This window comes from Colius striatus, chromosome 15 (assembly GCF_028858725.1).
Source record: "Colius striatus isolate bColStr4 chromosome 15, bColStr4.1.hap1, whole genome shotgun sequence".
NCBI classification, from domain to species: Eukaryota; Metazoa; Chordata; class Aves; order Coliiformes; family Coliidae; genus Colius; species Colius striatus.
The window spans coordinates 10,796,350-10,820,134 of record NC_084773.1 but is presented as its reverse complement, the minus strand read 5'-3'; the positions used below and the strand labels follow the sequence as shown (position 1 = coordinate 10,820,134).

The following is a 23,785-nucleotide window of genomic DNA, read 5'->3' as shown; positions in this document are numbered from 1 at the left end:
AAATGTCTGACAAATCATAGCAGCAGTAAGAGGGAAAATAAGGAGTACATACATAGCATCTTACCCTTAGCCAGATAACAGCTTTTCCTTCCCTCAAGAGAAGATGGAGAAAGACGAGGTTTTCTTTTGGTTTGGCTTTGTTTTTACTGTCTGGGTTCATCACAGTACACATTCTCCAAAATTGCTTTAGTTAAATTTAAACCTCAGTGATGCTCCAGAGACCAAAGTTATTAGCTTGCTGGAGGTAGAAGACATGTAGATCCTCACCATTCCAAGCTTAAATTTAATGCAAACCTTTCCAAAGTCCACCATTTAATATTGCAAAATTACTTTCTATTGGGAGCCCTTAAATGTTTAATGGTTTCATAAAAAGAAGTAATTCCTTTACTGCAGAAATGCACCCACTTCTATAGGGCAAGTGGCAGCCAAGAAGGGATATTCTGGCCAGAGACTATAGAATAATAGATCACTAATTTTAAAGACTCCATACATTAATACATCTTCTTCAAAGGAAAGTCCAGAAAAGTGCTCTTAGCTCAGACAGTAAGAATGAGAGGTACAAAAGGAACACGGCCTGAAGCTACTCAGCCAAGCTATTTAAATACCCCTATCAATAGCTTGCAGCATTTCCTAATAAATCCTTAAGGCTTAAACCAAAAAAACCCACATCTTTCCATTTGTGTCAACACATTTAAAAGGCAATTCTATTCAATCAGTGAAAGCAACTGAAAACAACTGCATTGCAACTTCTAGCCAAAGACAAGGCCACTCCTGCTAACCCAGTCAGAGCTCCCTAACTGGTTTTGCATGCAGTAAGGGTAGGTATGAGTGTTTTACACAGGGTGCAAGTGCTCTGCAAACAGCCAAACTGCAGGGAACAATGCTTCTCTGAGGAGGTACTGCCCTACAGCTGGTGGTACCTGCACTGCATGTGGGAATTCATGTTCTAGTAACTGAATGCACCCATTGCTTTCTAAAGAAAACATTAAAAACTAATCTGAAAACACACGGTGTCATTCCTTTAGTAAACAGATGCAGACAGTTGTTGCTAATCACTGTTAACATCAATGAAAATCAAATCTGGAGAAAAATAACCAAATGGGCTTTTTCCTCATTTTGCACTATAACTTAAAAGAAGCCTCCATACTTTGTGATTTAAATCAATGTTTTCTGCTTTGCCCACAAAAAAAGTTCAGTCAAAAAAGATTTGTTAGCCACATCTCCTCCCAGAACCAATCTGTCCTACATGCAGGCTTGCAACTTTAGAAAAAGATGGGGCTTAGCTCAGTGTGCTACATTTTACCTGCAGAGCAAACAGGACCAACAAAACTGGCCTTGATGTGAGCAATATCCAAATCCTAATGCAAAGCTCACAGAGACAATATCTTTCATCACATCAACTCGAATAAAAGAGAGGAAAAAAATGACAAGTTTTGATGCTAGAGTCCTGACCTCAAAAACAGCAGCCTCGCATCAATGGTAGCCCCACGCTGCCACAGTTTCAACAAACACTGTGCTATTACTGGACTTCTGCCAGTCACTCCAAGTTGTCCCAATAATAGGAGATTACACACAACAAAACTCCAGTCTAATCTAGAGATGCTTACCTATGGTTAATCAGCCAGGATGAAGCTGATCCCCAGCTTATCACAAAGTAAATGAAAGCCTTAACAAAACTAAATCATGTTCAGCACCGTTTCTAAAACCACCCTCAGAACCAGCTTAGCTGCATCTATAGCTGCTACTGATCAACAACAGTGGGCAACTGACAGCAAAGATGTAAGCATGATTGGCTGGAAGCTTCATCAGTGACCAGAAATCTAAAGAAAACTTCCCATGAATGGGCAAATTGAATCACCCCTCCACCCCTACAGAGTCAAGACAAGAACACTACTCCACCTGACCACTCCCCTAGTACACCACAATTCTCTTCCATTGCATCAATCTCTGAATGGGCTATTGATGCTGCTTTCAGCAATTTCAACAATTTTACCTCCACATTCTTTGAAATGGAGAAGAAAACATATCAGTTAAAACATCAGCTGAGCAATATACACTAAACCAAGAGTGGAAGTGTCCAAAATATGACAGAGGCAAGGCACAAGAGCTCAGAATCCCACATTCACAACTTGACACCAATATCAAAACCCACCGCCCCAACCAAAGGCATTCCCAGTCATGCATGTTTCCTTTACCTCTTCTCTCCTTAATCAACATGAGGACATGAGAGACTCTGAAGAGCAAAGAGACTATTTCTGGGCAAGAAATCATCTGAGAGAATCCCACAGCTTTTGCCCAATTATAATCAGCTACCGGAGCAACCAGAGACAAACCCTAAATCCTCAGGATTTACCTCCTGTGCTTATATTCCAGGCCACACTAATCACAACAGTGCAATGCTGGAGCCACCAGAAAGCAAAGGGTGCATCCAGCAAGCCAACGAGCACAGCGTGACCAGCAACACTGGGAATAGCAAGCCATCCGTCACTGACGGCTGGAGCAACACTTTCCCAGCAATTTAGGAATGCTGAGTGCAGCCTGTTTTCACACAGCAACCAGTGCCCATCAGTCTTGTCTGCAAAAGCTAATCATGGTACAAAGTTTGTCCCACCATCCCTCCATTTCTGAATTTGTTCTTTCAAAGTGGAAAGGAGACGATGACTTTTGGTCAATAACTCTGACAAAGCCATTATCCTACCGGTATTAAATGGGGAGATAAGAATTTCAGGGCTTTGCACAAATCATATTAGTTCAATTCTCAAATCCGGGTAATGCTTCTTTTCCAAGTATTAATTTCATTTATTCTATTTGCTCTCCCTCTGTCCTGATAACAGAGGAGCACATGGCCCCTAAATGAGATCCTCCTATTTTATAAGTTATAATCCTCCCTTTCTAGAGTAGTAATGAGATGTCTTCCCTTAATCGCGTTTATTCCCCCCCCCCCCAAGCTTCTGCTTTTCTCCCTCTCCATTCCACATTGATTTGTCTCAAAGGTTTCAGCAAAAAACATCAGGCAGGGAGTCACTCACTCCAAAAGGCTCATGATGCATATGCTGCACAGCCTTAGGAGATTACAAAAGGAGAAAGGAGAAAAAAGAGCAGCTTTGCTTGCAAAGTTTCTTTTGTCGGTAAGGAGAAAATAAGAAAGCCAAAAGAACCGAGACATTGACAGGTTTTGATTAATTGGAAGCAACAAAAAGGAAAGATTCCTGGTACAGGGGAAAAGGTGAGCCTATTCACAACACAGTGAAGCAATTATATAACTTGACCACGACAATTTTGGAAGTTCCTCATAATAGAAATAAAAAAAGGATCTAAAGACAGCTGTATTAATTCCTGGATGTTTCCCATCAGACTTGAATCATGCCACATGCATCAGTCAAACACCCCAGGCCCTGCTAGGAAATACTGTACATATAATCTTTGCTGTATTTTAAGTACTCACAACAATAAATTATTCAGAGTCTAGTCAGCATCATCATCCTGCAGTGCTGTACAAATAAACAAAACATGATCTCTGCAATACAGATTGGTGAAAGTTCTTCTGCAGCAGCTTAGCTGACTACTTCCATTTCAGCCAGTCCCCCGTGGTTAATCAAAAGCCATATTCACTCAAAGAGGGAAGAGAGTGCTGCAGCATTTCTACTCACAGAGCTGTTTTACCTCAAACTAAAACTTTAAGGAGTTGTACTGAAAACCTAAGGTATCTAGAAGCTAAGTACCTTGTTCATATAAAAGAAAGTCATAGAAAAGAAAAAAGATCAAGATAAAAAATGTAGAATAGAACCTAAGTACTTAACTCTAGAAACCCCCAGTAACCAGAGCAACTCTTCAAGGAAACAAAAAAAACCCACACAACAAAAAGTAATACCCCAAAACAACATCAAAAAGGCAGCAAAATACAGACAACAAAAAAACCACAACAATTCTTAACCCACACCCTACCCCATAAAGGGTGAAGTACCTGCCCCCTGAAGCTGACAGCAAGTTTCCCAGCAAAGGTTAGCTGTAGCCCACACTCTCTTCAGGAATGTGCACTGTATAATAACACTGAAGAAGTGTTTCATAGTGATACTGCTGGTAATAAGAGTGAATGAAAATCATAAAGAAGAGATGCAATGGCAAGCGACATTCAGCACTAGTGGAATAAAATGATTTCAAACTACAGCTATCACATCTGGATTTATGGCCTACAAGTGGTAAGGTTAAAGGAGAATATTGCAGCTCTTCTGGGGACAATAGTACAAGAGAAGGCTACTCATCACCAAACTATTGATAGGTTGAGGGCACAGGGCAGCTTGAGATCTTACTGCAAATATTAAGAAACTAAATAAATGAAACAAACCTTTCTAATTACACATGGCACCATTTTCAGAGTTGTCCCATTTTTCTCTGGCTTCTCCAGTGGGTCACAACAAAAGCAAACAAATCTGGAAGTTGTTCTCTTCTTTTAATTTCCAGTGCCATCTGCATCTGGACTAACACAGGGTACCTGGAGTTCCACTACTGTCTTCTGCCTGACCCTGTCTTCTCCTCACACAGAAGAGATAGAAAAGCAGCTCACCATTATTATTTGCCTCATATACTAGGGTTAAAAAGCAGAAAAGTGTGAGCAAGAAACATTCAAGCTCTATTCCAAACCACAGACGAAAACAATACCAGAAGACAAAGGACCCATATAAGTAGGACTGAGTTAATACAGTAAGGCAGCCATAGCCAAAAGGAAACTGTACCTGAGATAAACTAAGTCTGACAGGGATCCCGGTAATTTTAAAGTCTAGCAAAACCAGTTTCTGCTTAGGAAGATATCTAGAAGCTGACAAACGGTAGCTTTGACCTCATCTTTGCAAGGACAGGCCAGACTATTCCATTTTTAAGGATCTCAAATTTATGACTGATCAAGAGATAGTTAAAGAGCAATAAAATGTAACAGTTTCTCATTCTTGCACCATGTTCTGGGCTATGACTCCACAGCCACTATTTATCTTTCATGGGTTACACGAGTAAAGCATGATCAGATTTTTGCGGAGCGTCAAGTATGCAATATCTGGGTACGTGACACTGCAGGATTAAAAGCTAATTCAGACAATAAAACAGCTTGTGTATGTTAGCTGTCAGGTCCCAACTCATTTTAGAGGTGTCCTCTTTACACTTCACAAACATTGCTTGACTCTGCTAGTCACATTTCGACAGGATTCCTCAACACCTCACTGCAGGAGGGCAAGGCTCGATTTCTAAGCTTGGCCACATCTTTAGATTGGACAATAAATCCCCTAGCTCTTCTCCCCTCTCTTCACAGAAGTCTGCTAATTACACTCATAAAAAGTATATTCTCTTTCTAAGGGGAAAAGAAGAGTTAATATTGCATCTGCTGACCCAGATGTCCTATGCATAGGAACAGCAGTTACCTGCCTCAGACGTTGCTATTATAAAGCTCAGCAATCATGTACCTTCCTGTGGTGAGGATACAATCTGCCAGGAGGAAGTTTTCTACGAGCCAGTGGCCATCCACAAGCTATATCCAGGTGAGACATTTCAGAGACATACTAATCCAATGACATACAAACACTACAGCATCACAGAATAGAAGGGACCTCTACAGATCATCCAGCCCAACCCCCTGCTAAAGCAGGTTCCTCTTGATCAGGTCACACAGAACACGTCCAGGCACATTTGGAAACCTCCAGAGGAGGAGACTCCAGGAAGTTAAAAAACACAAAAGGGTCCAGAAGCATAACTGGGACAAATTCATGGAAGGCATTTTCATTAAGGACTGTTAGCTACCAAGGTGAAAATACAACCTCTTGTTGCAGAAGCTGAAAGGTATGCAGGAGGGAAATACCACTATATACCTGCTCTGTTCTCTTGTTCTCCAGCAGCAGCTGCTCTGGAGCCCCGTCAGAGACAGGCTGTAGCTAGAAGGGCCTTCTGTCTGAAGCACTATGGCTATCTTACATAAATTTTATTCATTCAGCCTCCCACTATGCCTTCACATTCTAACCTTAAAACGTGTCACAGCCAAGTAACATGCCTGGGTAAGCCATGACTGTTAGCATCAACATAAAGAAAAAACATGCTCACAGAAGGATCCTTCATTTAAATCAAGTGCATGCAACAGATCAGTCACGTTGAAGAAATACAAGTCATTACTCAAGTCTTTGCCCCCTCTAAATCATCCTTTCAGCACGTCCCAGGCAATGAAAATTACTCTTAGTCCAGTTCTCTCAAAGTTTCAATATCACAGTCTAAATGAACAGGCAGTTTGATCTCACTTTGGCAAGCACAGTCCCACCTCACTGTCACAGCCCACCACCTCCTACCCCTGGAGCTCAGGAAAAAGCAGTAGCTCTAGCCAGACTGCATTGCTTACAGGCAGTACACCATTGCCACAGTAATGTCAGTATTTAAAAGAAAACAATATAAAATAGTGTCATGTGACTATTAAACACCAATGACAACCCTAATATACTGTGTGATACAAGCCTTTTGCTCTATTTAGTCTCAGCTCTCTGTATTTCTGCCTCTACCACTGCTCTTCTCAGCACTGGTATGACAGTAACCCAACGGGTTACCTCAGCAACACCAAGTTGTCTAACTCATGGTAAAGGCTGCAGCCTGAACTCACCAAAAATTAGTCTGCCTGCTGGACAAGAACAGATTGGTTTGGGAGTCAGTGATGTGTCCAAAACTGACTTTTTTTGCTTCCTGCCCCCCCCCAAAAAATCAATCTTAAGCCTTCTTTTAAACATTATAATACTTGACAGTTTTATAACAGTTCTACTGTTACCAATATCATAAAAGACTCGAACACCAGAAGTCATTATTGCTCTTTATTAATTTGGGTATCTGCACAATTATACTCTAGAAAAACAGAACAAAGTTTCAGGATACATCAGGATGGCAGAATCTGGTCCTATATATATTGAAACATTCATTCACATACTTGATAGTGTAAGAGAGTTCTCTGTCTCAGGCAATGATCCCATGTACACACACCACACTGACCTGTGACAGGTAAAGCTGTCCCCAGCATAGTCACTGCTTCTGCCTTTCCCTCCAAGCTTGGCCTTTTTGTCACTGCATTACATGGTGCACAGTACAGCTTGCCAGCTAACCCTGTCAGTCCAACACTGAATTAGGAGGTGATGAGTGTTTCAGCCTAAAGCAAAGTTTCTAAGCTCATCACACAAGTGACATTTAATGAATTCTCTCAAGCACAGATATCTGAGCCTGTCCTGCATGGAAACATACTGGGGTTTTTTGATTACTCACCAGCTGGGCTACTCTCTGCCTCTCTTCATTGGTGGCGTTCCTTTCCCGCTGAAGAGCAGTATTCAAGGCCTCACTGGCTGCTTCCCTTTCTCTTTTGGCCAGTCGGAGCAACTCCTCTTGGACCAGTGCCTGTTCTTGCTCATACCTGTATGAGCACCGAAGGTAAACAGAGAGAAGGTGATCAGCAGATTTATGGCAACACAGTCATGAACTATCCCTGCCTAGAGCCAAAACACAAGTCCATCATCTAGTCAACACAAAGCAGGAATTGAAAAGTCCAACAAACTTTAAACATAACCTGCAACTTCAGCGAGGTCCAGCTCTGGCAACAACAGTAGACTTAGCACCACAGGAGCTTATTGACTTACGTTTAGCTTTATCAAGTACTTAATTATCAATTGAAAACATCAAGAATGGAAAGTAGTTAGATAATAGATAATGCTTTGGAAGAGATCATGGGACATACAATAAAAGGAGTTAGCCTATCTGACAGTACTGCTCTTCAAGAGAATGAAAATCACATAAAATGCCTGGAGCAGCAGCACAGACAGAAACAGCCCTGTAACATGCACAGCCTGGCACCTGAACCTCCAACTGCCATGAAAGAAATTTTGTCCAACTAAAGCCTTGGAAATTCCACATGTAAACAAAGACAGATTAACATGAAATGACCTTAGAAAGTTATCCCAGCCTTCTACTCCGAACTAATTTCAAAGTTCCATCAGGTTGCTCAGGGCCTTCTCCAGTCAACCTCTGATGATCTCCAAGGGTATAGAAGTTCTATATTCTTCCAGTGCAGCCTATTCCAGTGCTTCATTGTACTCACTGGCAATTTCAATTCCACAACTCAAAAGAAAGTGAACCAGCTTTCCAGAGACTCTCCCTGGTTGCATCTCTGACTTTCCTAAGGACACTGTAATTGATGCAACAGGGTTTTAATAGGTTTGGTCAGTCAGTTTCAACACTCAAAAAACACTATACACACAGACACTGATCTTCGTTCTTTCCTAGACTATAAGCATGGTAAAAACATCATCAGAGCAGCACAAGAAAGAACAGGAAAAGACCAATCTTTACAGCATCTTTAGGAATGCACAGATAGATCAGGCCAATGGTTTTACACCAGAAAGCTACCGAGTGGCACAGAACTGTGGTTCTCACTGTCCTGCAATGCTCAGAACTAGGAGACGAAAGCTGTGGTTCCATCAGAGAGGAAGATTGTTTTCTTCTGCAATTTTTTTCCTCACCCTTATCCCCTTCTTTCCAGGCATTTCTGTCTTAACAAATTAAAAAATCCTTGGATGAAAAATTCATAGCACTAGTACTGTCTGACAGGCATTCTGTCCAGTCTAGGAAAAGGAGAAGGAACAGAATCAGATAATTAAGATGTATCTGATTATTTGAGGTACAAACAGAATGAAACCCACTACTGTGCGTGAGACTGCAAAATCCCTAAGGCAAGCATCAAACACTTAGACTCCTCCACTTGTCCTAGAAAAGGAAAGTGTACTAAAGTTTATGCTCTGTTGGTCTTGCAATGAACACCACACACAAGTTTTCTGCAGTTACGAACTCATTACATGGGTTCTCCCCATTTCTCCAAACACCACAGCTCTCCTGACTGCTCCTCTCGAGTAGCAGACAGGCATTCCTAATGGCCTTTAACTGAAAAAGGGCTTTCAAATGGGATTCTCAGGCATTAAAACATCCAGTCACTGCACTTGGTCTGAAGTAAAACACACACACACATATATATACACACACACACACACATACATATATATAGTTCAAAAGGAGATAAACGATTGCCTTTTTCAAGAACTTTTCAACCTCACCTCCTGTACAATTCTTGTTCTGCAGCAGAAGACTTCTGACCTGCCATTGGTGGTTGGATTCCTAGAAAGAAGAATAAAAACCTGGTGACAACTACAGCACAAAACATAGTCCTTCATCACATCATAAATTATTTGAGGAGAATTTAATACATGACAGTTATCTCATCAAGAAGAAAAAAAAAAAAAAAACCACGACCATACAAGAAAATTCAAGTTGGATGAATGGAGTTCAAATCCACAAAACAAAGACACATTGACAGCATTACCTTCAATGAAGCACTGCAGACAAGGCATACTACAGACACTTCTAGGTAAGGATGTTAACTCCTCAAACCCTGGTTGATACTGAAACATAAGCATGGGTTTAGATCTACTTTTCATTTCCTCTTTCTAGTTCCATTAAGTGTTCCCTCCTGCTTTCTTTGGAATGACAAGGGATCCCATAAGCAAAGATGAAATTATTTGGCCACCCATGAGGCTGAACTCACTTCCAGAAAAGATGTAGACTAACAGCAAACAAGTCTCTGAAAGCTAAAGCCTAGTTCCCCAACGTCATATTAGTCTGGAGGCCTTAAACAAATCCATGCTGATAACACATATCAACAAAGTGTATTTGAAATCAAGGGAAATCAAATAGGTTTGTGACCTGTAAAGAAAGACAAATTCAGAAACCAAGTTCTCATCATCCACTTGGCAAGCTGTGCTTCATCAGTCTGTCCTTTCCTAGGAGCTTATTTCCAAAGAAGAAAACTTAGCATCTCCCCCACCCATCCACACACACTCCCTGTACATGCAAAGGAATCCACGAGGCAGCTTGCCAGGAATGAAAAGATTAAATAAAGAAATTCTGCCTCGCTTCCTGCACATTCATCTGAAATCCTAGAAGTGTTCACAAAGTGATAAAAGTTCATTAAAGTATCTGGGAAGGGTGGTAATCCAAAGATGAAGAAGGAAAGGATGTAGAAAAACAAGATCGCAGAGCGACTGAACTAGAACCATGGCATTTCAACTGATCCATCTGCCTAGGTGACGGACCTGCCTACCTTTCAGAAACATAAAGACATCACAGGACCATAACATCCAAAGTATTCAATGGTGCCAATAGCTACATACATAGAAATGTTACAGGCTAAACAAAGACCTCCTCTCACAACAAGATAGTTTCGAAAAACACAGACATCCTGTCAAACAGTCAGTGCCAGTGCTACTCAGAAAAAAGCCAAAACAGCACACCTGATAGGGACTGCTGTTACCTGTGGGAGACTTGGCTTTCCCTTCTGCAGCTGGTGAAAACCGAGCTGTGCCACTGGATGAACGGGGCGATCTCTGGCTGTCCCGTTTACCTTGAGATTCCTTCATTCGGTTCACTACATCTTCAGTGAGCTGAAACATACACACGCGGGAAAGAAATTAACCGAGTCAACTCAATGTATAGGCATTTCACTACAAAAGCTCCCCATTTGTCAGTTTCCATGTCACTGCAGAAGTATTGCCAGTTACAGCACTTCAATGCCACAAAGTCCTTCAACAAAATCCTCCAGATCCAGGAGGTCAGCATCTCTACATCCCGTGCAGAAAATATATTTTCAGCTATGCCACTGCTATCCAATTTAACAGCATTTTTAACATACTCATTATACCTTGTTATCATGCCAAATTCCTGATTATGGGAACTGTTTTTTTAAAAAAACCCAAATAGTGCCCTTGGTGCTAAGAATGGGAAATTATTCTTTTGTTTCACAAAACAAGCACACAAAACAGAAAACAAAAAACTTTTACTTCAGGAAGCCAAACAGAAAGGTCTACAAAGAATACAGCTCATTTAACCTAATCAGCTGTCACGAGATACACAGGGCATCTTCATCCTGAGCTCTTGGAGGTCATAAACAGACCAATAACAATGAACCCACTGTTTTTTTTCCTGATTCACCAGGTAGATGCTGCTGGAGCAGCTAACTAAAGCACTGGAACATATTATGTCTGAGGTGAGGACCTCAAGAAGGCTATACCCTGGAAAGAGAACTCAGGCAAGAACAACTTTACCTCCATCAACACTTTAAAAAGTAGAGTGGCAAAACCTTATTTAACTTTTGTCAAGCGATCGGTCAAAAAGGGATGAAAAACAAGTAATCACAGCAAAACACATTCTGTAAGATCATTTCAGACAAATCTTAGGGGAATATCATATGAAAGCATAGAGAAGCAAGAGGAATTAAAATTATGGCAGCAATTAAAATGACGGTAATAATAATAAAAAAGAAAAATAGGGGAACAAATCTTGATGGGAGAAACAAAACGATACCATCACCACTCTCCAGACCTTGTTTTCACAGCATGTAGATGTCCAATCAAAGTTCAAGAAGCAGCTTCCCACTGCCCTTCCTAGAAATACCCCTAATCCTTGCTAATCCCCACAATTTCTTATCTCCGTGCATATTCAGAGTGGTGCTTTGCCAAGGCTCTTGGCATCATTAATAAGGGCAGAGGTGTCTCCTCGTGGATGCTCTCAATCAGGCAGTGTCTGTAGCATCAAACTGCCTGCTAAGCATAGGCAGAGGCATGATGGGGTCATTAAGCAATGAGGGCAAAAGGGTTGAGAGCAGAGTTTGGAAGGAGAAATAAAGGGCTGGTGTGTCAGTGCTGAAGCGATGGCCCTCCACCACTCCCCAGTCAGCCCACCGCCTCTCCAAGCCCCTGCTCCTTCAGCCTCACAGTTTTCCCTCCCCTCCTCCTTGCTGACTTTCCCCAGCCGCCCCTTCCAGCCCTACACCACACTGCCCTGACCTTCCTACCCTCGTCCGCCACTCCATACAGCCTCCCTCATCCCAGGTCCCTGCCCTCCAGCACCTCCTTCCCCCGCAGCCTCCCCGCCTCCATTACCCGGCCCCAGAACCGCCTCGGTCCGCCTCACCCTGATGCCCTGCAGCACCCGGACTTGCTCCCGCTCATCCAGCCCGAAGGAGACCTTCCTGCCGCCGTGGCTGCTCTCGTTGCCCCCCATGCCAGCGGGGCGGGCGCTGGGGATGCCGCTCCCCGCCGCGCCCCCCACTCGCACCGCGCTGCAGCTGTCAACGCCGCCTCTCCCCTTCCGCCGCCTCGCAACACTCCCGCACGCCATTGGCGGCCGGGCCTGGGGCTGCCAATAGCGCGGCGCGGTGCTGGCGGCGGGGCGCGGGGCAGGCTGGGAGCTGTAGTCAGGCGGCGGTACCCGTGGCGCGCACGGCCTGCCCGGCGCGACGATCGCACACACGGTACCGCTGTGTCCCAACGCCGCCGGGCTCGCTGCGCTTCCTCCGCCCCTCTCGCGTGCGCCTGCCCTCCACCTCATCAACTCCCACTACGGAGGTCGACCACTGGGTCAGCGCTGTGCAAGGAGAAAACCCAAACCACACAGAAGCCTGCTAAAGATAAGCCAAGGACAGCGCAAAGCGCGTGTCCTGGCTCCAGGATTGAGGAAGCCCCCACACATTGTCCCTTGAAGGAGGATTCGGGACCTAATAAGCCCCCGTGGATGCCCAAGGCAGACACAATGGGGCATCCCCCTCACCCCACTGGGAATCCCTTCTCCACACCTTCACACATCCATCTCCCTCATAGCCCTGGATGGAGCTCACCACCCCAAACACAGCAGCTTGTGTTGCTCTGGTGCTGAACAAACTGCAGCCTACAACCTCAAGTTAACTTTCCAGCATGTGCTCTGTGAGCAGAATTCAGCTCTCTGCTCCCTTCAGTCACCCTGTTCCAGTGAGACCGACCAGAGCTGTTGCTGCCATGCCCTGGGTCCCACACAGTCCTGCCAGCACAGATACAGTCCCCATGGCCAGGCCCCAGCTTAAACCAGTGGAATGAGAAAGAAGATCCTGTAACACAAAAGTAGCTTTCTGCAGGGAGCCTGGAAGGAGCTCTGAAAGGTTTAATGTACAAGGGCATGACCCAAGCCTGAGGTAGAGACAAAGCACATCCACCTCCCCAGCCTGGACACCCCCACCAAAGAAAACCTGATGGGTGCTGATTACCACCAGCACACTTGGCTGGGACTCAACAGCTATCATGTCCTCCCTGCAGCCAGAAAATGAGTCCTGCCACACAGTGTTCATTTCAAAGACCAGAACAATAATCAAGAGTCAGTTTCAACTTTCCCACAAGCCTTTTCCCAAGCAACAGAGACCGTGTAGCAAAGGCTCCCGATGCTCCAAGTGCCCAGGAACAGCAAAGTCTAGTTACAGACAGAAGAGCCAAAGGTTTCACTGACAATTACTTAGACCGAGTCCAATCTCCACAGACATCTGCTGTCATAGTAACAGCCTTCCAAGAAAGACAAGAAATCCCCCTCTGACAGAAGGATATCATGTTATTCCATGATTATCTGCTGTATTTGTTCAAGGATTTTAACAAAACATATCTTGAGGTTGTTTTTTCTCCATCATATGGATCATTTGATAAAGGAAGTATGACCATTTATGCCAAACTTAATTTTATTTCTTTATTTTACAAACAAAAATATACATTTATTCTATATTTTCTCTCTTTTTAACCACTCCCCACGCATAGCACACTCCTGCTCAAGGACCAGTTTGAATATGGCCCCAAGCACTATATATACATAAAAATGCAACAAGAGGAAGGTCAGTCCATGACCTAGCACAGAAGCTTCTCAGCAGCAGAACATGGGACACTCCAGAAATACTGGAGTCCTGCCAGCAAAGGACAGGATGGACATGTCAACCACCTACACAGGTGATCCTTCAGCACTGAATTCACCCGATCAAAAGGCAAATTCTTAACCTGCTTTTCCCACCACCAAGGAGGACAGGTAAGTCCTCTCAGGGTGTTGAAAGTCAGCAAATACTCAGGACAGAAAAGCACTTGCTCCTTTATTTCTCAACTGCTTTAAGACCTATGTAGCTCTTGGCTCTGTCCAAGGCCCACCACCTCTAGGGAAGCATTGCAGGTTTCCCCACACTTTCTAACAGCAGCTGGGGATCAGTGTTGGAAGCAGCAGCAAGAGCAGCAGTGGGGCAATTCAGGCACCATGTCATCCAGCCCTGTTAGACTTGGCTCAGGCCAAGTCATAGCAAGTGGCAGGAGAAGCATGGGAAGGGTTGACTTGGCCAGCTGTTTGTCCAGCCCTGACATAGTCATTGCATGGAGGGGAAAGTGTGAAAGGCTGTTGATATACATGAGACAATTCAGCTCTTGCACATAGACAAGCAGAAGCCTTTTCCCCTCAAAAGTAAATTACATAAAAAAAGGTGGGGTTGGGGGGGGGGTGTTTTCAAGGTGCCAGTGCTTAGAGGCCTGCAGGGTAAAGTCCACAGGCAGAACAGAGAGGCTGCATTGCTCATTAACAAAAAGAGATAAGCAAAGGGTCTGCATAGTTTTGGCAACCAATATGAACTCTGTGTTCTTATACAAACTTTTTTCCCTATGGTGGGAACACCTGGTAGCAAATGCTTTCCCCTACCTTCTCACAATCCAAACTAACCCCTCCACACTGCAGCCTGCATGATTCTCAAACTTTTACCTCAATATTCTTCAGGAACAGCAGTGAGTTGGGGCAAGAGATTCACACAGTCCCCATACATTTAAAATTCCCTCTTTCTACCATCTATAATGGAAAGCTGCTATTGCTTATAGCAGATCTCTACCTACCTGAAGGACTCCGGTAGGAAAGCAATCCCAAAAGTAGAGTAATACACCTCTTCACCCCAGGAGAGCACAGTACATCCCAGAAACCAACCTGAAAGCTACCAGCTGAACAGTCCCTGGATTAGAACAAGGTGTCTTGAAATTGCATGCCAGAGAGCTCAGGCAACAGCAGTCCCTGTTTCAGCATGGAAGAGGTTAATAAGAACTTCCAGAGAGTGTTTAAATGAACCACGCTCCATGTGCACATAAGTATTTTCAACATACAGAGCCATAACATCTATTCAGACCAGCAAAAGTCTGGGGATCTGAACTGCAACATAAGAGAAGAATACTGCCAGGGAATCACATCATCTCCCACTTGCCTTGCTAATGAGAGCACCAGCCAGCTCGATTCTAAATCTCACTAAATACCGACAGCTCGGACTCATCATGGGTTTCTGCTCTGCCTCAAGCACCTGAACGTCTCTGGAGCCTTCATGTGCAGAGTCAGCTTCCTCCTTCACAGCACTCTGCAAGAGCCTGCCAGAGCCATGAAGCAGGGTGCAGATGGAAAATGCACCTACCACCTCACAGGTTTTAGTCTTGAAACTCAGCCCTGACTCAGTGTTGTTACTTAGACTTTCCCGTGAGCTGAGGTGGACAGCTTCCACAGACATTTTCACAGCTACTTCAGCTCAGTTAGACAGTAGTGCTGTCTGTCCTTCTGTCTCCCTAGTGTTCAGCTCACATCCATGCTGCTAGCCTCGCAAAATGCTCCCAGGGCACAAAGAACAGTTCATTCCTCTTCATACTTCTCACACTCAGAACACACCTAGCAACTGCAATTTATGATTTTCATCAATATTAGCTGAAACTAGAGATGAGCCCAAGCAACCAGCTTCCCTCTACAGACACTACTATCATCACCTATGCTGTTGTATTACAACAAGACCCAGGCAACGATGCCACTTGAAAAAGCCCATCAAAACATCATCTTTGGTTTCAACCACTGAACTCTTTCTATGTATGTACAATACAGCAGTCAAATCAACACTCTCATCCTTAAATGCCATTCCCCTAATTGGCAGACAAGTGCTTTAAGTCATTGATAAAGAAGAGGTGCCAGTCAGGCCTGTCTTCTGGGTCATATTCACATCTGGAACACAGAGGATCAGGAAGGTTCAGTGTTTGTAAGTTTATGAACAAAACTGTTCCACATTGTTCACAGGTAGCAACAGAAAACGTCTTTTTCCGACAGGATTTGGGCTGCCAACTTAGTTCCATCATAGGTTTTGGAAATCCATGGCAGCCAAGGACAGATTTCCAACAGACATCCTAACAGCTGTGGCGTCAGGGAGTTGGGAAGGAAAGAACAGAGGCATCGTGTAAAGTGAGTAGGGCTGCCTCAGGCATTGATGGCTTTCCAGCGGTCACTGTCTATGCTGTTGATGCTGCCAACATGATAGGGCATAGAAGCCACATCATCCAGGTAGGCTGTGGTGTCAATCTGAGTGCTCGAGTAGAACCCAGAATCCATTCCTTCCTTCTTGGCAACAGCATAGGGGTGGGGTAGGTGCACATCCACATCCTCAGGCTCATCCACTTGACATTTGTAGGAGAAAAGGATCTTCGGTTCAGACCTGGAGTGATTGAAGATTTAAAATACACACTTAAGCCACACAGTATCACAGCCACTTGTCCTTAACTAAAACCAAGCAGCACTAGGAAGTTGCTTTTTCAGAAGCTGAAAATCCTTCACATGAGCTTTTAGTCCGGAAACGCACCTAGCAGAGCAACTGCCATAGAGCAACGCTAAGTGTAACTTCAGTTTCCATCTCTAACCCCAGGCACCCGTTCCCTTCTGATTTCAGAAGGCAGCAGAGGCACAAGTGGATATTTTAGAAGCATTTTATGTTCTTAGTTATTTTAAAGCCTGTTGTTTCTTGCTCAGAGACAGTGAAAGCTAAAGCCTACACTAAAACACTCGGGTTTTCCTACCAAGATGCATCTCCTCCGAGTGGCCACACGGCGGCAATCCTGACCCAGGAATCACGCTCCCAAGTGCTTTTTTAACTGAGGACTCCTGGGGCCACCGTAGAGCAATTCTCAGCCAGTCACCTGACCTATATATCCTTTCTACAAACCTATCCCAAAACCCAACCAGCAGACCATTTCATCTTCTGGGACTTAATCTCTCATTAACCATTTAGTTAATGGTTAGTTAATGAAAGTTGAGTTCACTTCAGTGGAAAGACTTTGTACTAAACAGGATGCAGACACTGCAGAAGTGATCCTCAGAAATGAGAGGAATAGCTCTGTCAGCTCTGCCTCGCTTACAAAGGAGCCTGGGACAGAAGTGAGCAGCCCCATGTCATACAAGAAAAACTTCAAGGCCAGAAATTAAAAACTGGTTCCCCAATTGGCATTCTAGTCACTTCCTTTATCCTACAAATGGAGAGAACTTGAGTGCAGAACAATTAAATTACAATATATACCCCATAAACTGTTCCTGGCTACTCACCCAAAGAAGCCTTTCAGGAATGCCACATAGATGAGAGGTGCAAAGAAGCTGAAGTAAAGGAAGGTGGTAGCATCAACACAGCTGTCAATGTGAAACAAGAGAACACAGAGGAATTTAGCCCTTAAGCACAATACAGCTGGATAACAATCAGTCACATCCCCCAGAATGATCCAGTTTCACCCCTCCCACCGTGTCCAATCAGAGGAGAAGAAAAATGTTGTGCTAAACAAATTCAAACTAATGCATAGTAACAGACTTTGCCATCAACACAGGTCACTGCTCCTAGACACTTGGAGCCCGAGACACTTGGGCACCCAAAGTCTGACCAAGAGCTCTTAAAACTCCCAATTTCTACTATCAGTGACCTTGATCCCTGCAGAACACGACTCCAGATGTGAATAAGGATATCTTCACGCTCTTGCTAGCAAAAAGATTATTTCCCCCCTTAACACTATCTCTCTCATTCACCACTTCCAAGACCACTGCAGAGCATGCAGCTCCAAAGACCTCTTCCCTGTGAGTTTCCTGACCACTCAGAGGTCTTTTAGCACAAAACACAACCAACAGTTTTTTTTCCTTCTTAGGAACACAGCACAAGTTGGTTTCTTGGGAGAGGCAACATTAAAGGACACTGAAATGTAACACAGAACCTGGGCTGCAGACCTCCTCTCCCAGCATACATACCACAGTCCTTCTATGACATCCACACAGAGGAGGGCACTGCCCAGGCCCTGCACCAGGTTCAGCAGTGCCAGGATTCCAGCATAAATATAAAAACTCTTCCTGGCTGTGGGAAAGACATGGACACAGATGAAGCTCAACCTCATAAGCACCAGCCCATGAAAATCTGTCTGATGGAGATGGCAAACGCAACAGAAGCATCTCATCATCTTATCTGTTTAACAGCTTCTGAAGAATTAAGACTGCATTTTCCTGTCCCATGCTGGCAGGACTGATGAAGGTACAGTGGACTAAACCATGTCCTCCTGCACGTGTATACACACACATGATGGGTTTTGAAAACATATGGTCATGGTATCACATGCAAAGATTTTATAGGCCAACGTCTGGAACCACTGTCAGTCACTTAATTGAATATAAGAAACAAAAAACCCAACAGCTGAACAAGCAGCTGTGTCCTTCCAACATACAGCACTAAAAACTGCTCAGGAGACTGGGACAGAAGCAGCAGGGTATGCTGGATGCCAGGCAGATCAGGCCCAGGATCTCCTGCTTGTGGCATGTGCCACACACATCCACTCCCTCAGGGTACCCACACAAAGATGCCAACACTGCAATGAGCTGTTCTCTCTCAAGTAAACACCTTAGTAACAGCCTCTCTCCCTATTCAAGAACCATAGATATTCTGCAACAAAAAACCCCACAAACAGAGAAGCATCTTAATAAAGTGAATGCCCAGATAAAAAACTATTAAGCAGCTCCAAATTAGCTTTTCTTTCCCAGTGGATGACCAGCATGTAGACTTCAGCATCATACATGCACTTCAAAGGAAGCTATTATTAACAAGCCATTTCTTAAGGCTCTATGAAGATCATATATTTACATTACATCTGGATCATTAACTGAGCAGTGGATCTGGTCTTAAGGTAATTGTCCAGCTACTGAAGTACCAAAGGAATCACTCTTATTCTGCTCTCTAGAAGGCACAACATACTACTTTTCCAGCAATAATTTATCAAACTTATTTGTCAAGTATCTGTATCCTGAGACAGTGGCATGTATCTGCAGCACAACCACGTACAGGAATCTCTTACTCCCACCTATGTTTTTTATCCTGGCGCTGTCTCCAGCTATGCTATGGAACACACTAGTCACTTACAGGGCAAAGAAATCCGGTCTTTCAGAGGAGTTTTTGGAAGAATCACCACCAAAGAATAGACCTGTTGAGACAAGAGGTAACTGTTCCACGGCTGCTTGGCAACTGAACTCAACAATCTTCACAGGGATGGTTTGTGGTGTCACGTACTCCCTAAATGTCTCAGGACAGAGGCACAGAACCACTGATACTAAACCCAGTGCAGATGGTGCACATGTGAAGGCCCCACACCTTACCCTCATCAGCACAGAAAGGCTGGTCTCTGAGAAACAAGGGAGTGATGAACATCTGAGTTCAGCTGGAATTCAATGCCACAGCTTATACCACTCGCACCATACCTTTATTGCTTCAGCTTCCCTGCCACATGAGAAGCATCAATGCTGCACTGTATGAGACAGAAGGGGGACTAGGGTCTTACTAAACACAAATTACCCTTCTTACTCTATTTAAGAAAACATAAAGAAGCTATTAAAGAGCATAACATGTGCCTAGTACTTACCAGAAAGAAGAAACAGGAGCTTGCAAGCCAGAAGTGCCTCCCTCCATGGCCATAAATGTTGAAGTCTTCTGCTGAGAGGTGGGCATCAGGGTACAGGATTTCCAGGGTGCCCTAGGAGAGAAGTGGTACCCACATAATTCTGTTATAGGCAGCATCCTCACTAGCGTGGGTGTCTGGACAAAGACGACTGTGTTTAAAGAAGTTCAGAGAACAGCTGTCCTTGCTAGCTAAGACCCAACCATTGCCCTGCTTAGATCAAGTTAAGCTCACTTAGGGAAAAAGGAAGAAACTGAAGACAAGGGAGGGGAAAAAAAAGTGGCAGGAATCTACATCTGAAGAAATGACATTCCAGGAGAAAGACTGAACGAAAGGACGGCGGTTGCAAGCAGCTGTCTGTCTGAAATAGACTGAGAGTTCCATTTCCATTTCTAAAGCAGATCTTTTCTGCTGAAACATCCAGAAAAAGCCCACACTCGACAAGAGTTGGGAAAGGACACTGTCTCATTGACTTGAACTCCTGAAAAAATGGTATAAACAGAAGCTACCATATAGACAGTGAAGAGAGAAAAGTGCTTGTAAGCACTTCTGAACCCAGATATAGCTCAAACACTTGACATGTAACGAGCCTCCTCCAGCTTTATCATGTGGTAATGATCACTCACTGTCTACACAAGCAAGAGCCCCGTTGCAGAACAAAGATCCATGTGTTATTCACTGCCCTAAGCATAAAGACACTTACATACCAAGAAGAATAAACCCAGACACATACTCCATTGTTTAGAGAGATGAAGACACAGCTAATAAACTGGGATAGCAAGCCAGCTGCTAATCTGAAGGGAAGCAAGAGTTCTTATCTCTCAGTTAGGAGACAAGAGGCCCACTGCACTGCCCTTAACTGGCAAATACATCTCAGGTCTCTCCATCTAGTTTTATTGGCACTAGAGGCTAGATTCAGAAGTTGGGGCTCAGGTGAGGAAAAACCTCTCATTCCTGTTCCAAGATTCACTAAACAAGGCAATCCATCTAAACCTCATCTCATTTCTTTCCCTTGGCTGAGCCATTCATGCCATAAAGAGGACAAGGAGATACAGCCTAGTGTATGCTCTGGGGATCCTCATACACTGCCACAAGAATCCAGTCTTCCCCCAAAACCTCATCCAAAGAGCAAAGCCACTGTGCTCCAGATAGCAGTCCCACATCTACCTGCCTAACTCCAAGCAAAGTCCCCTCTTTTGCAAAGACTATTTCTTCTGCTCCAACGTACTCACCTGGGTGACAGAATATGCCAGGGACAGCACTGTAGTGATTGCCAAAACACGTTTCACGCTTGACTTGCTCTCCAAGTGACCTGCAATATACAGAATATAAAAGCCACTTGGGATGTGATCCCAGCCCTGCTAAAAGCCAGTTCTCTCCAAAACCAATACAGGAAAACATTTGTATTTCCAGAGGCCTTCAGAGGAAAGTTAAAGCTAGAACCACTAGAAACTGCTTTCCTGTTTGAAGACTTGAGCTTTCCACAGACAAAATACTTTAAAACCAACATTTTTTAACTTGTTTTCCTCCTGCCCATGCTCTTAGAGAGAAAGCCACTAAGTCCTTCCACTGGGGTTATAAAAAATGTACCACAAATGATTCCAGTATGAGGTACATTGAGAAGCTGTAAAGTTTCTTCTAAGGAGAAAAGGTTGATGGGAGACTGATTTAGAGCAGGGGAGAAGAGCTTACATCATTTAGAGAAATCTGCACTGGAATATGCGGGAGTAGGCAATCTACAGCAGCTTCTTCCAACATAAATTATTCCATTACACCTCAAAAGACAAAAGAGCTAGTGCTCAGATGTCCCACTTGGCAGATGTAATGAATGATGCCTACCAACTCTTTTCCTCTACCTCTGACTCACAGGAAGAGGAGCTCCAAACAGCATTTTCACTTGCACAACTGAAAAAAGTAGAGTTACAGATTGCAGGTACAGTTAAAGCATTGGAATTGAAAGCCAGGATTCAATCAAAGCAATCAGGAACATGATAGAAAGACCCCCAAAGGGACCATTTTTAATAAAATTGGGTTGTAGCAAAGATCAGACTGTTGAACTTTGAGTAAGTCTTTTTCACCTAGGCTATATACTCCATCATATGTAGAACAAACAAAGCTGGTACAAACCCTGAAACTGCACAAGCCATAGATCTGTAAATAGCATCAGGCTTTCAGTCATTTCTAATTAAAACTCCTCAATTTGTCCTTTGTCTTTACTCTAGAGCTCCTTCACTTTATATAATCAACATCTCCACAAACTTACAATTGCAGCCTCTGTGGGAAGAAAGGGAATAAGAAACATTCAAAGCACTCAAAAACCTCCTGACACGTACCAAAGGCGAGGCCTAGGATCACCACACTCAGTTCAATTGCCAGAAGGAAGAACCTGGTGATCTCCCACAGGATCTGAGTGGGAACAGAAACCAGACAAACATGATTAGACAGAGCCAGGAACCAATGGGAAGTTAATAGAGCAAAACTCCACTCCCTGCTCCAGGGGACAGCAGCCTTTGAATGGAGCTGGTCATTTCCACAAACCCTGCTCATGCTTTGTAGGGATGTTAATTAGATGCCTGCTCCAAGCCTTGGCCATGCCTATGAAGCACAGCAGCTGTGTGGGACAGAGCAAAGAGCACACCTAGGGAGAGAGGAAGTGGCCACGGTTTGCCACACCTGAGGATCTGTCACTTGTCTTGAAGGTTTTCTGCTGTACTCCCAAGGAGCACAAACACAAGAAAACCTCAAAAGAATAATACTAAACAAGGCTAGTCCTTAAAGCAGTAGATTCTGCTATACAGAACAGTTTGCTGTACAAACTCAGTATTCTGCACTCCTCCAAAACTACTGATCCCTAAATCCAAAGCATATTTTAACTCTAGGGCTCCCTCACTTCCAGCTTGTCATGTTCATTCAGATGTTTTATTTGGAGAAATGAGATAAAAAAACAGCAGGTGAGGCAACTTTCCAGGTAGTCATGCAATAAATCAGTGCCAAATCTAGAACAACCTAGATTCTGTCTTATTATTCCTTTTCTTCTGAATGCTGCATGACACTGTCTTGAAGATCCACAATATTTTAAGAGGCACTCAATGAGACACTTCTAATCTCAGAATACACATTGTGAGGGTGCCTGTGTGTGTATATATGAGAGATAACAAAAGAAACAGGATAGAACATGTGTTTACAGAAACAAAAAATTGATGGAGTATCTGTTTTACTGTGTGACTTCCCAGCAAGGGACACCAACTGAGTTGAAGCACCTTCTCACATCTTCTCCATTATTCAAGTCCTGTTCAGCAGAGGTCAATGAAAGTGCTACAAACATCCAGCTACTCACAACAAGCAGTGCACTACAAAGCTTTGACGGGTAACATTAAAGAGCAAAAGAACCACAAAAAGATCCCAGAGTATCAAGCCAGAAGATCTCTACTCTGTGGGTGACCCTTCTTCCTCTAACAACTCAAGAACTACAGAGCTTTCTGTTGTAGGTAATATTCTGCTACAAGTCAAATGGCTACAAAGGAACAGCATGCACAGAACTATTTTCTGTTTGCTCAGAGTTTGTCCTGTGCTCAGGGTGACTGCAAGGACATTTGGATACCAGTCTCAAAGGGGAATTCCATTTTATTTGCTTTCAATACAGAAGAATTAAATGTTTTTCAAAGAGCCACTAAAATATTGCAAGAGTAACAAAGGCCAGGTCTTGTCTATCCACTAAAGGTATCTGTTCAGCTCTTGCAAAGCAGAATTATTCCATCCTTGCAACAGGAAAGCTTTGCCGCTACTATCTGTGAGTCTATTTTAGGAAGTCCATTGTTTTACAGCCCTGGATGTTGTGATCTTTAAGATACAACTATCAGAACAGGATTCTGTAGTACACATAGCTATGAGTACTGCAAAAATCACGTTCTTCTTGTATGCACATAAAAAGGAAGTCATAGCAGATTGCTGTGATCAGACTTCCACAAAGCAGAGCCTCTAAAATCAGTGTTGTACCTACCTTATCAGCAACTGTGGCAGCATCAGAGGCACTCACAGTCATGGACACAACAGCACGGGCAATACCAACTAAAGCCACCACAAATACCTACACAGAAGAATACAGAAAGTGAGTTCCTGTCAAAAGGTACATATGCAGCAGTGATCAGAAACCCTTT

The 23,785-nt window shown here is 43.7% G+C and overlaps 2 protein-coding genes across 7 annotated transcripts in view; both read right to left on the bottom strand.

Moving 5' to 3' along the window:
* Positions 1–12,191, bottom strand: part of CHCHD6 (coiled-coil-helix-coiled-coil-helix domain containing 6) — a 113,864-nt gene extending 101,673 nt beyond the window's left edge. For both annotated transcript variants that reach the window (XM_010210453.2, XM_062008360.1), the window contains exons 1-4: positions 12,019–12,191; positions 10,361–10,490; positions 9,108–9,168; positions 7,273–7,417 (exon numbers count right to left, since the gene is read on the bottom strand). In XM_010210453.2, coding sequence (XP_010208755.2) covers positions 7,273–7,417; positions 9,108–9,168; positions 10,361–10,490; positions 12,019–12,108 — 426 coding nt within the window. In that variant the 5' untranslated portion in view covers positions 12,109–12,191. The remainder of the gene's footprint in view (positions 1–7,272; positions 7,418–9,107; positions 9,169–10,360; positions 10,491–12,018) is intronic.
* Positions 12,192–13,564: 1,373 nt separating this feature from the next.
* TPRA1 (transmembrane protein adipocyte associated 1) overlaps positions 13,565–23,785 on the bottom strand; it is a 16,744-nt gene continuing 6,523 nt past the window's right edge. For all 5 annotated transcript variants that reach the window (XM_062007990.1, XM_062007988.1, XM_062007987.1 and 2 more), the window contains 8 exons: positions 23,629–23,715; positions 21,962–22,034; positions 20,861–20,940; positions 19,593–19,703; positions 19,097–19,157; positions 17,941–18,043; positions 17,257–17,337; positions 13,565–16,375 (listed from right to left, as the gene is read on the bottom strand). In XM_062007990.1, coding sequence (XP_061863974.1) covers positions 16,141–16,375; positions 17,257–17,337; positions 17,941–18,043; positions 19,097–19,157; positions 19,593–19,703; positions 20,861–20,940; positions 21,962–22,034; positions 23,629–23,715 — 831 coding nt within the window. In that variant the 3' untranslated portion in view covers positions 13,565–16,140. The remainder of the gene's footprint in view (positions 16,376–17,256; positions 17,338–17,940; positions 18,044–19,096; positions 19,158–19,592; positions 19,704–20,860; positions 20,941–21,961; positions 22,035–23,628; positions 23,716–23,785) is intronic.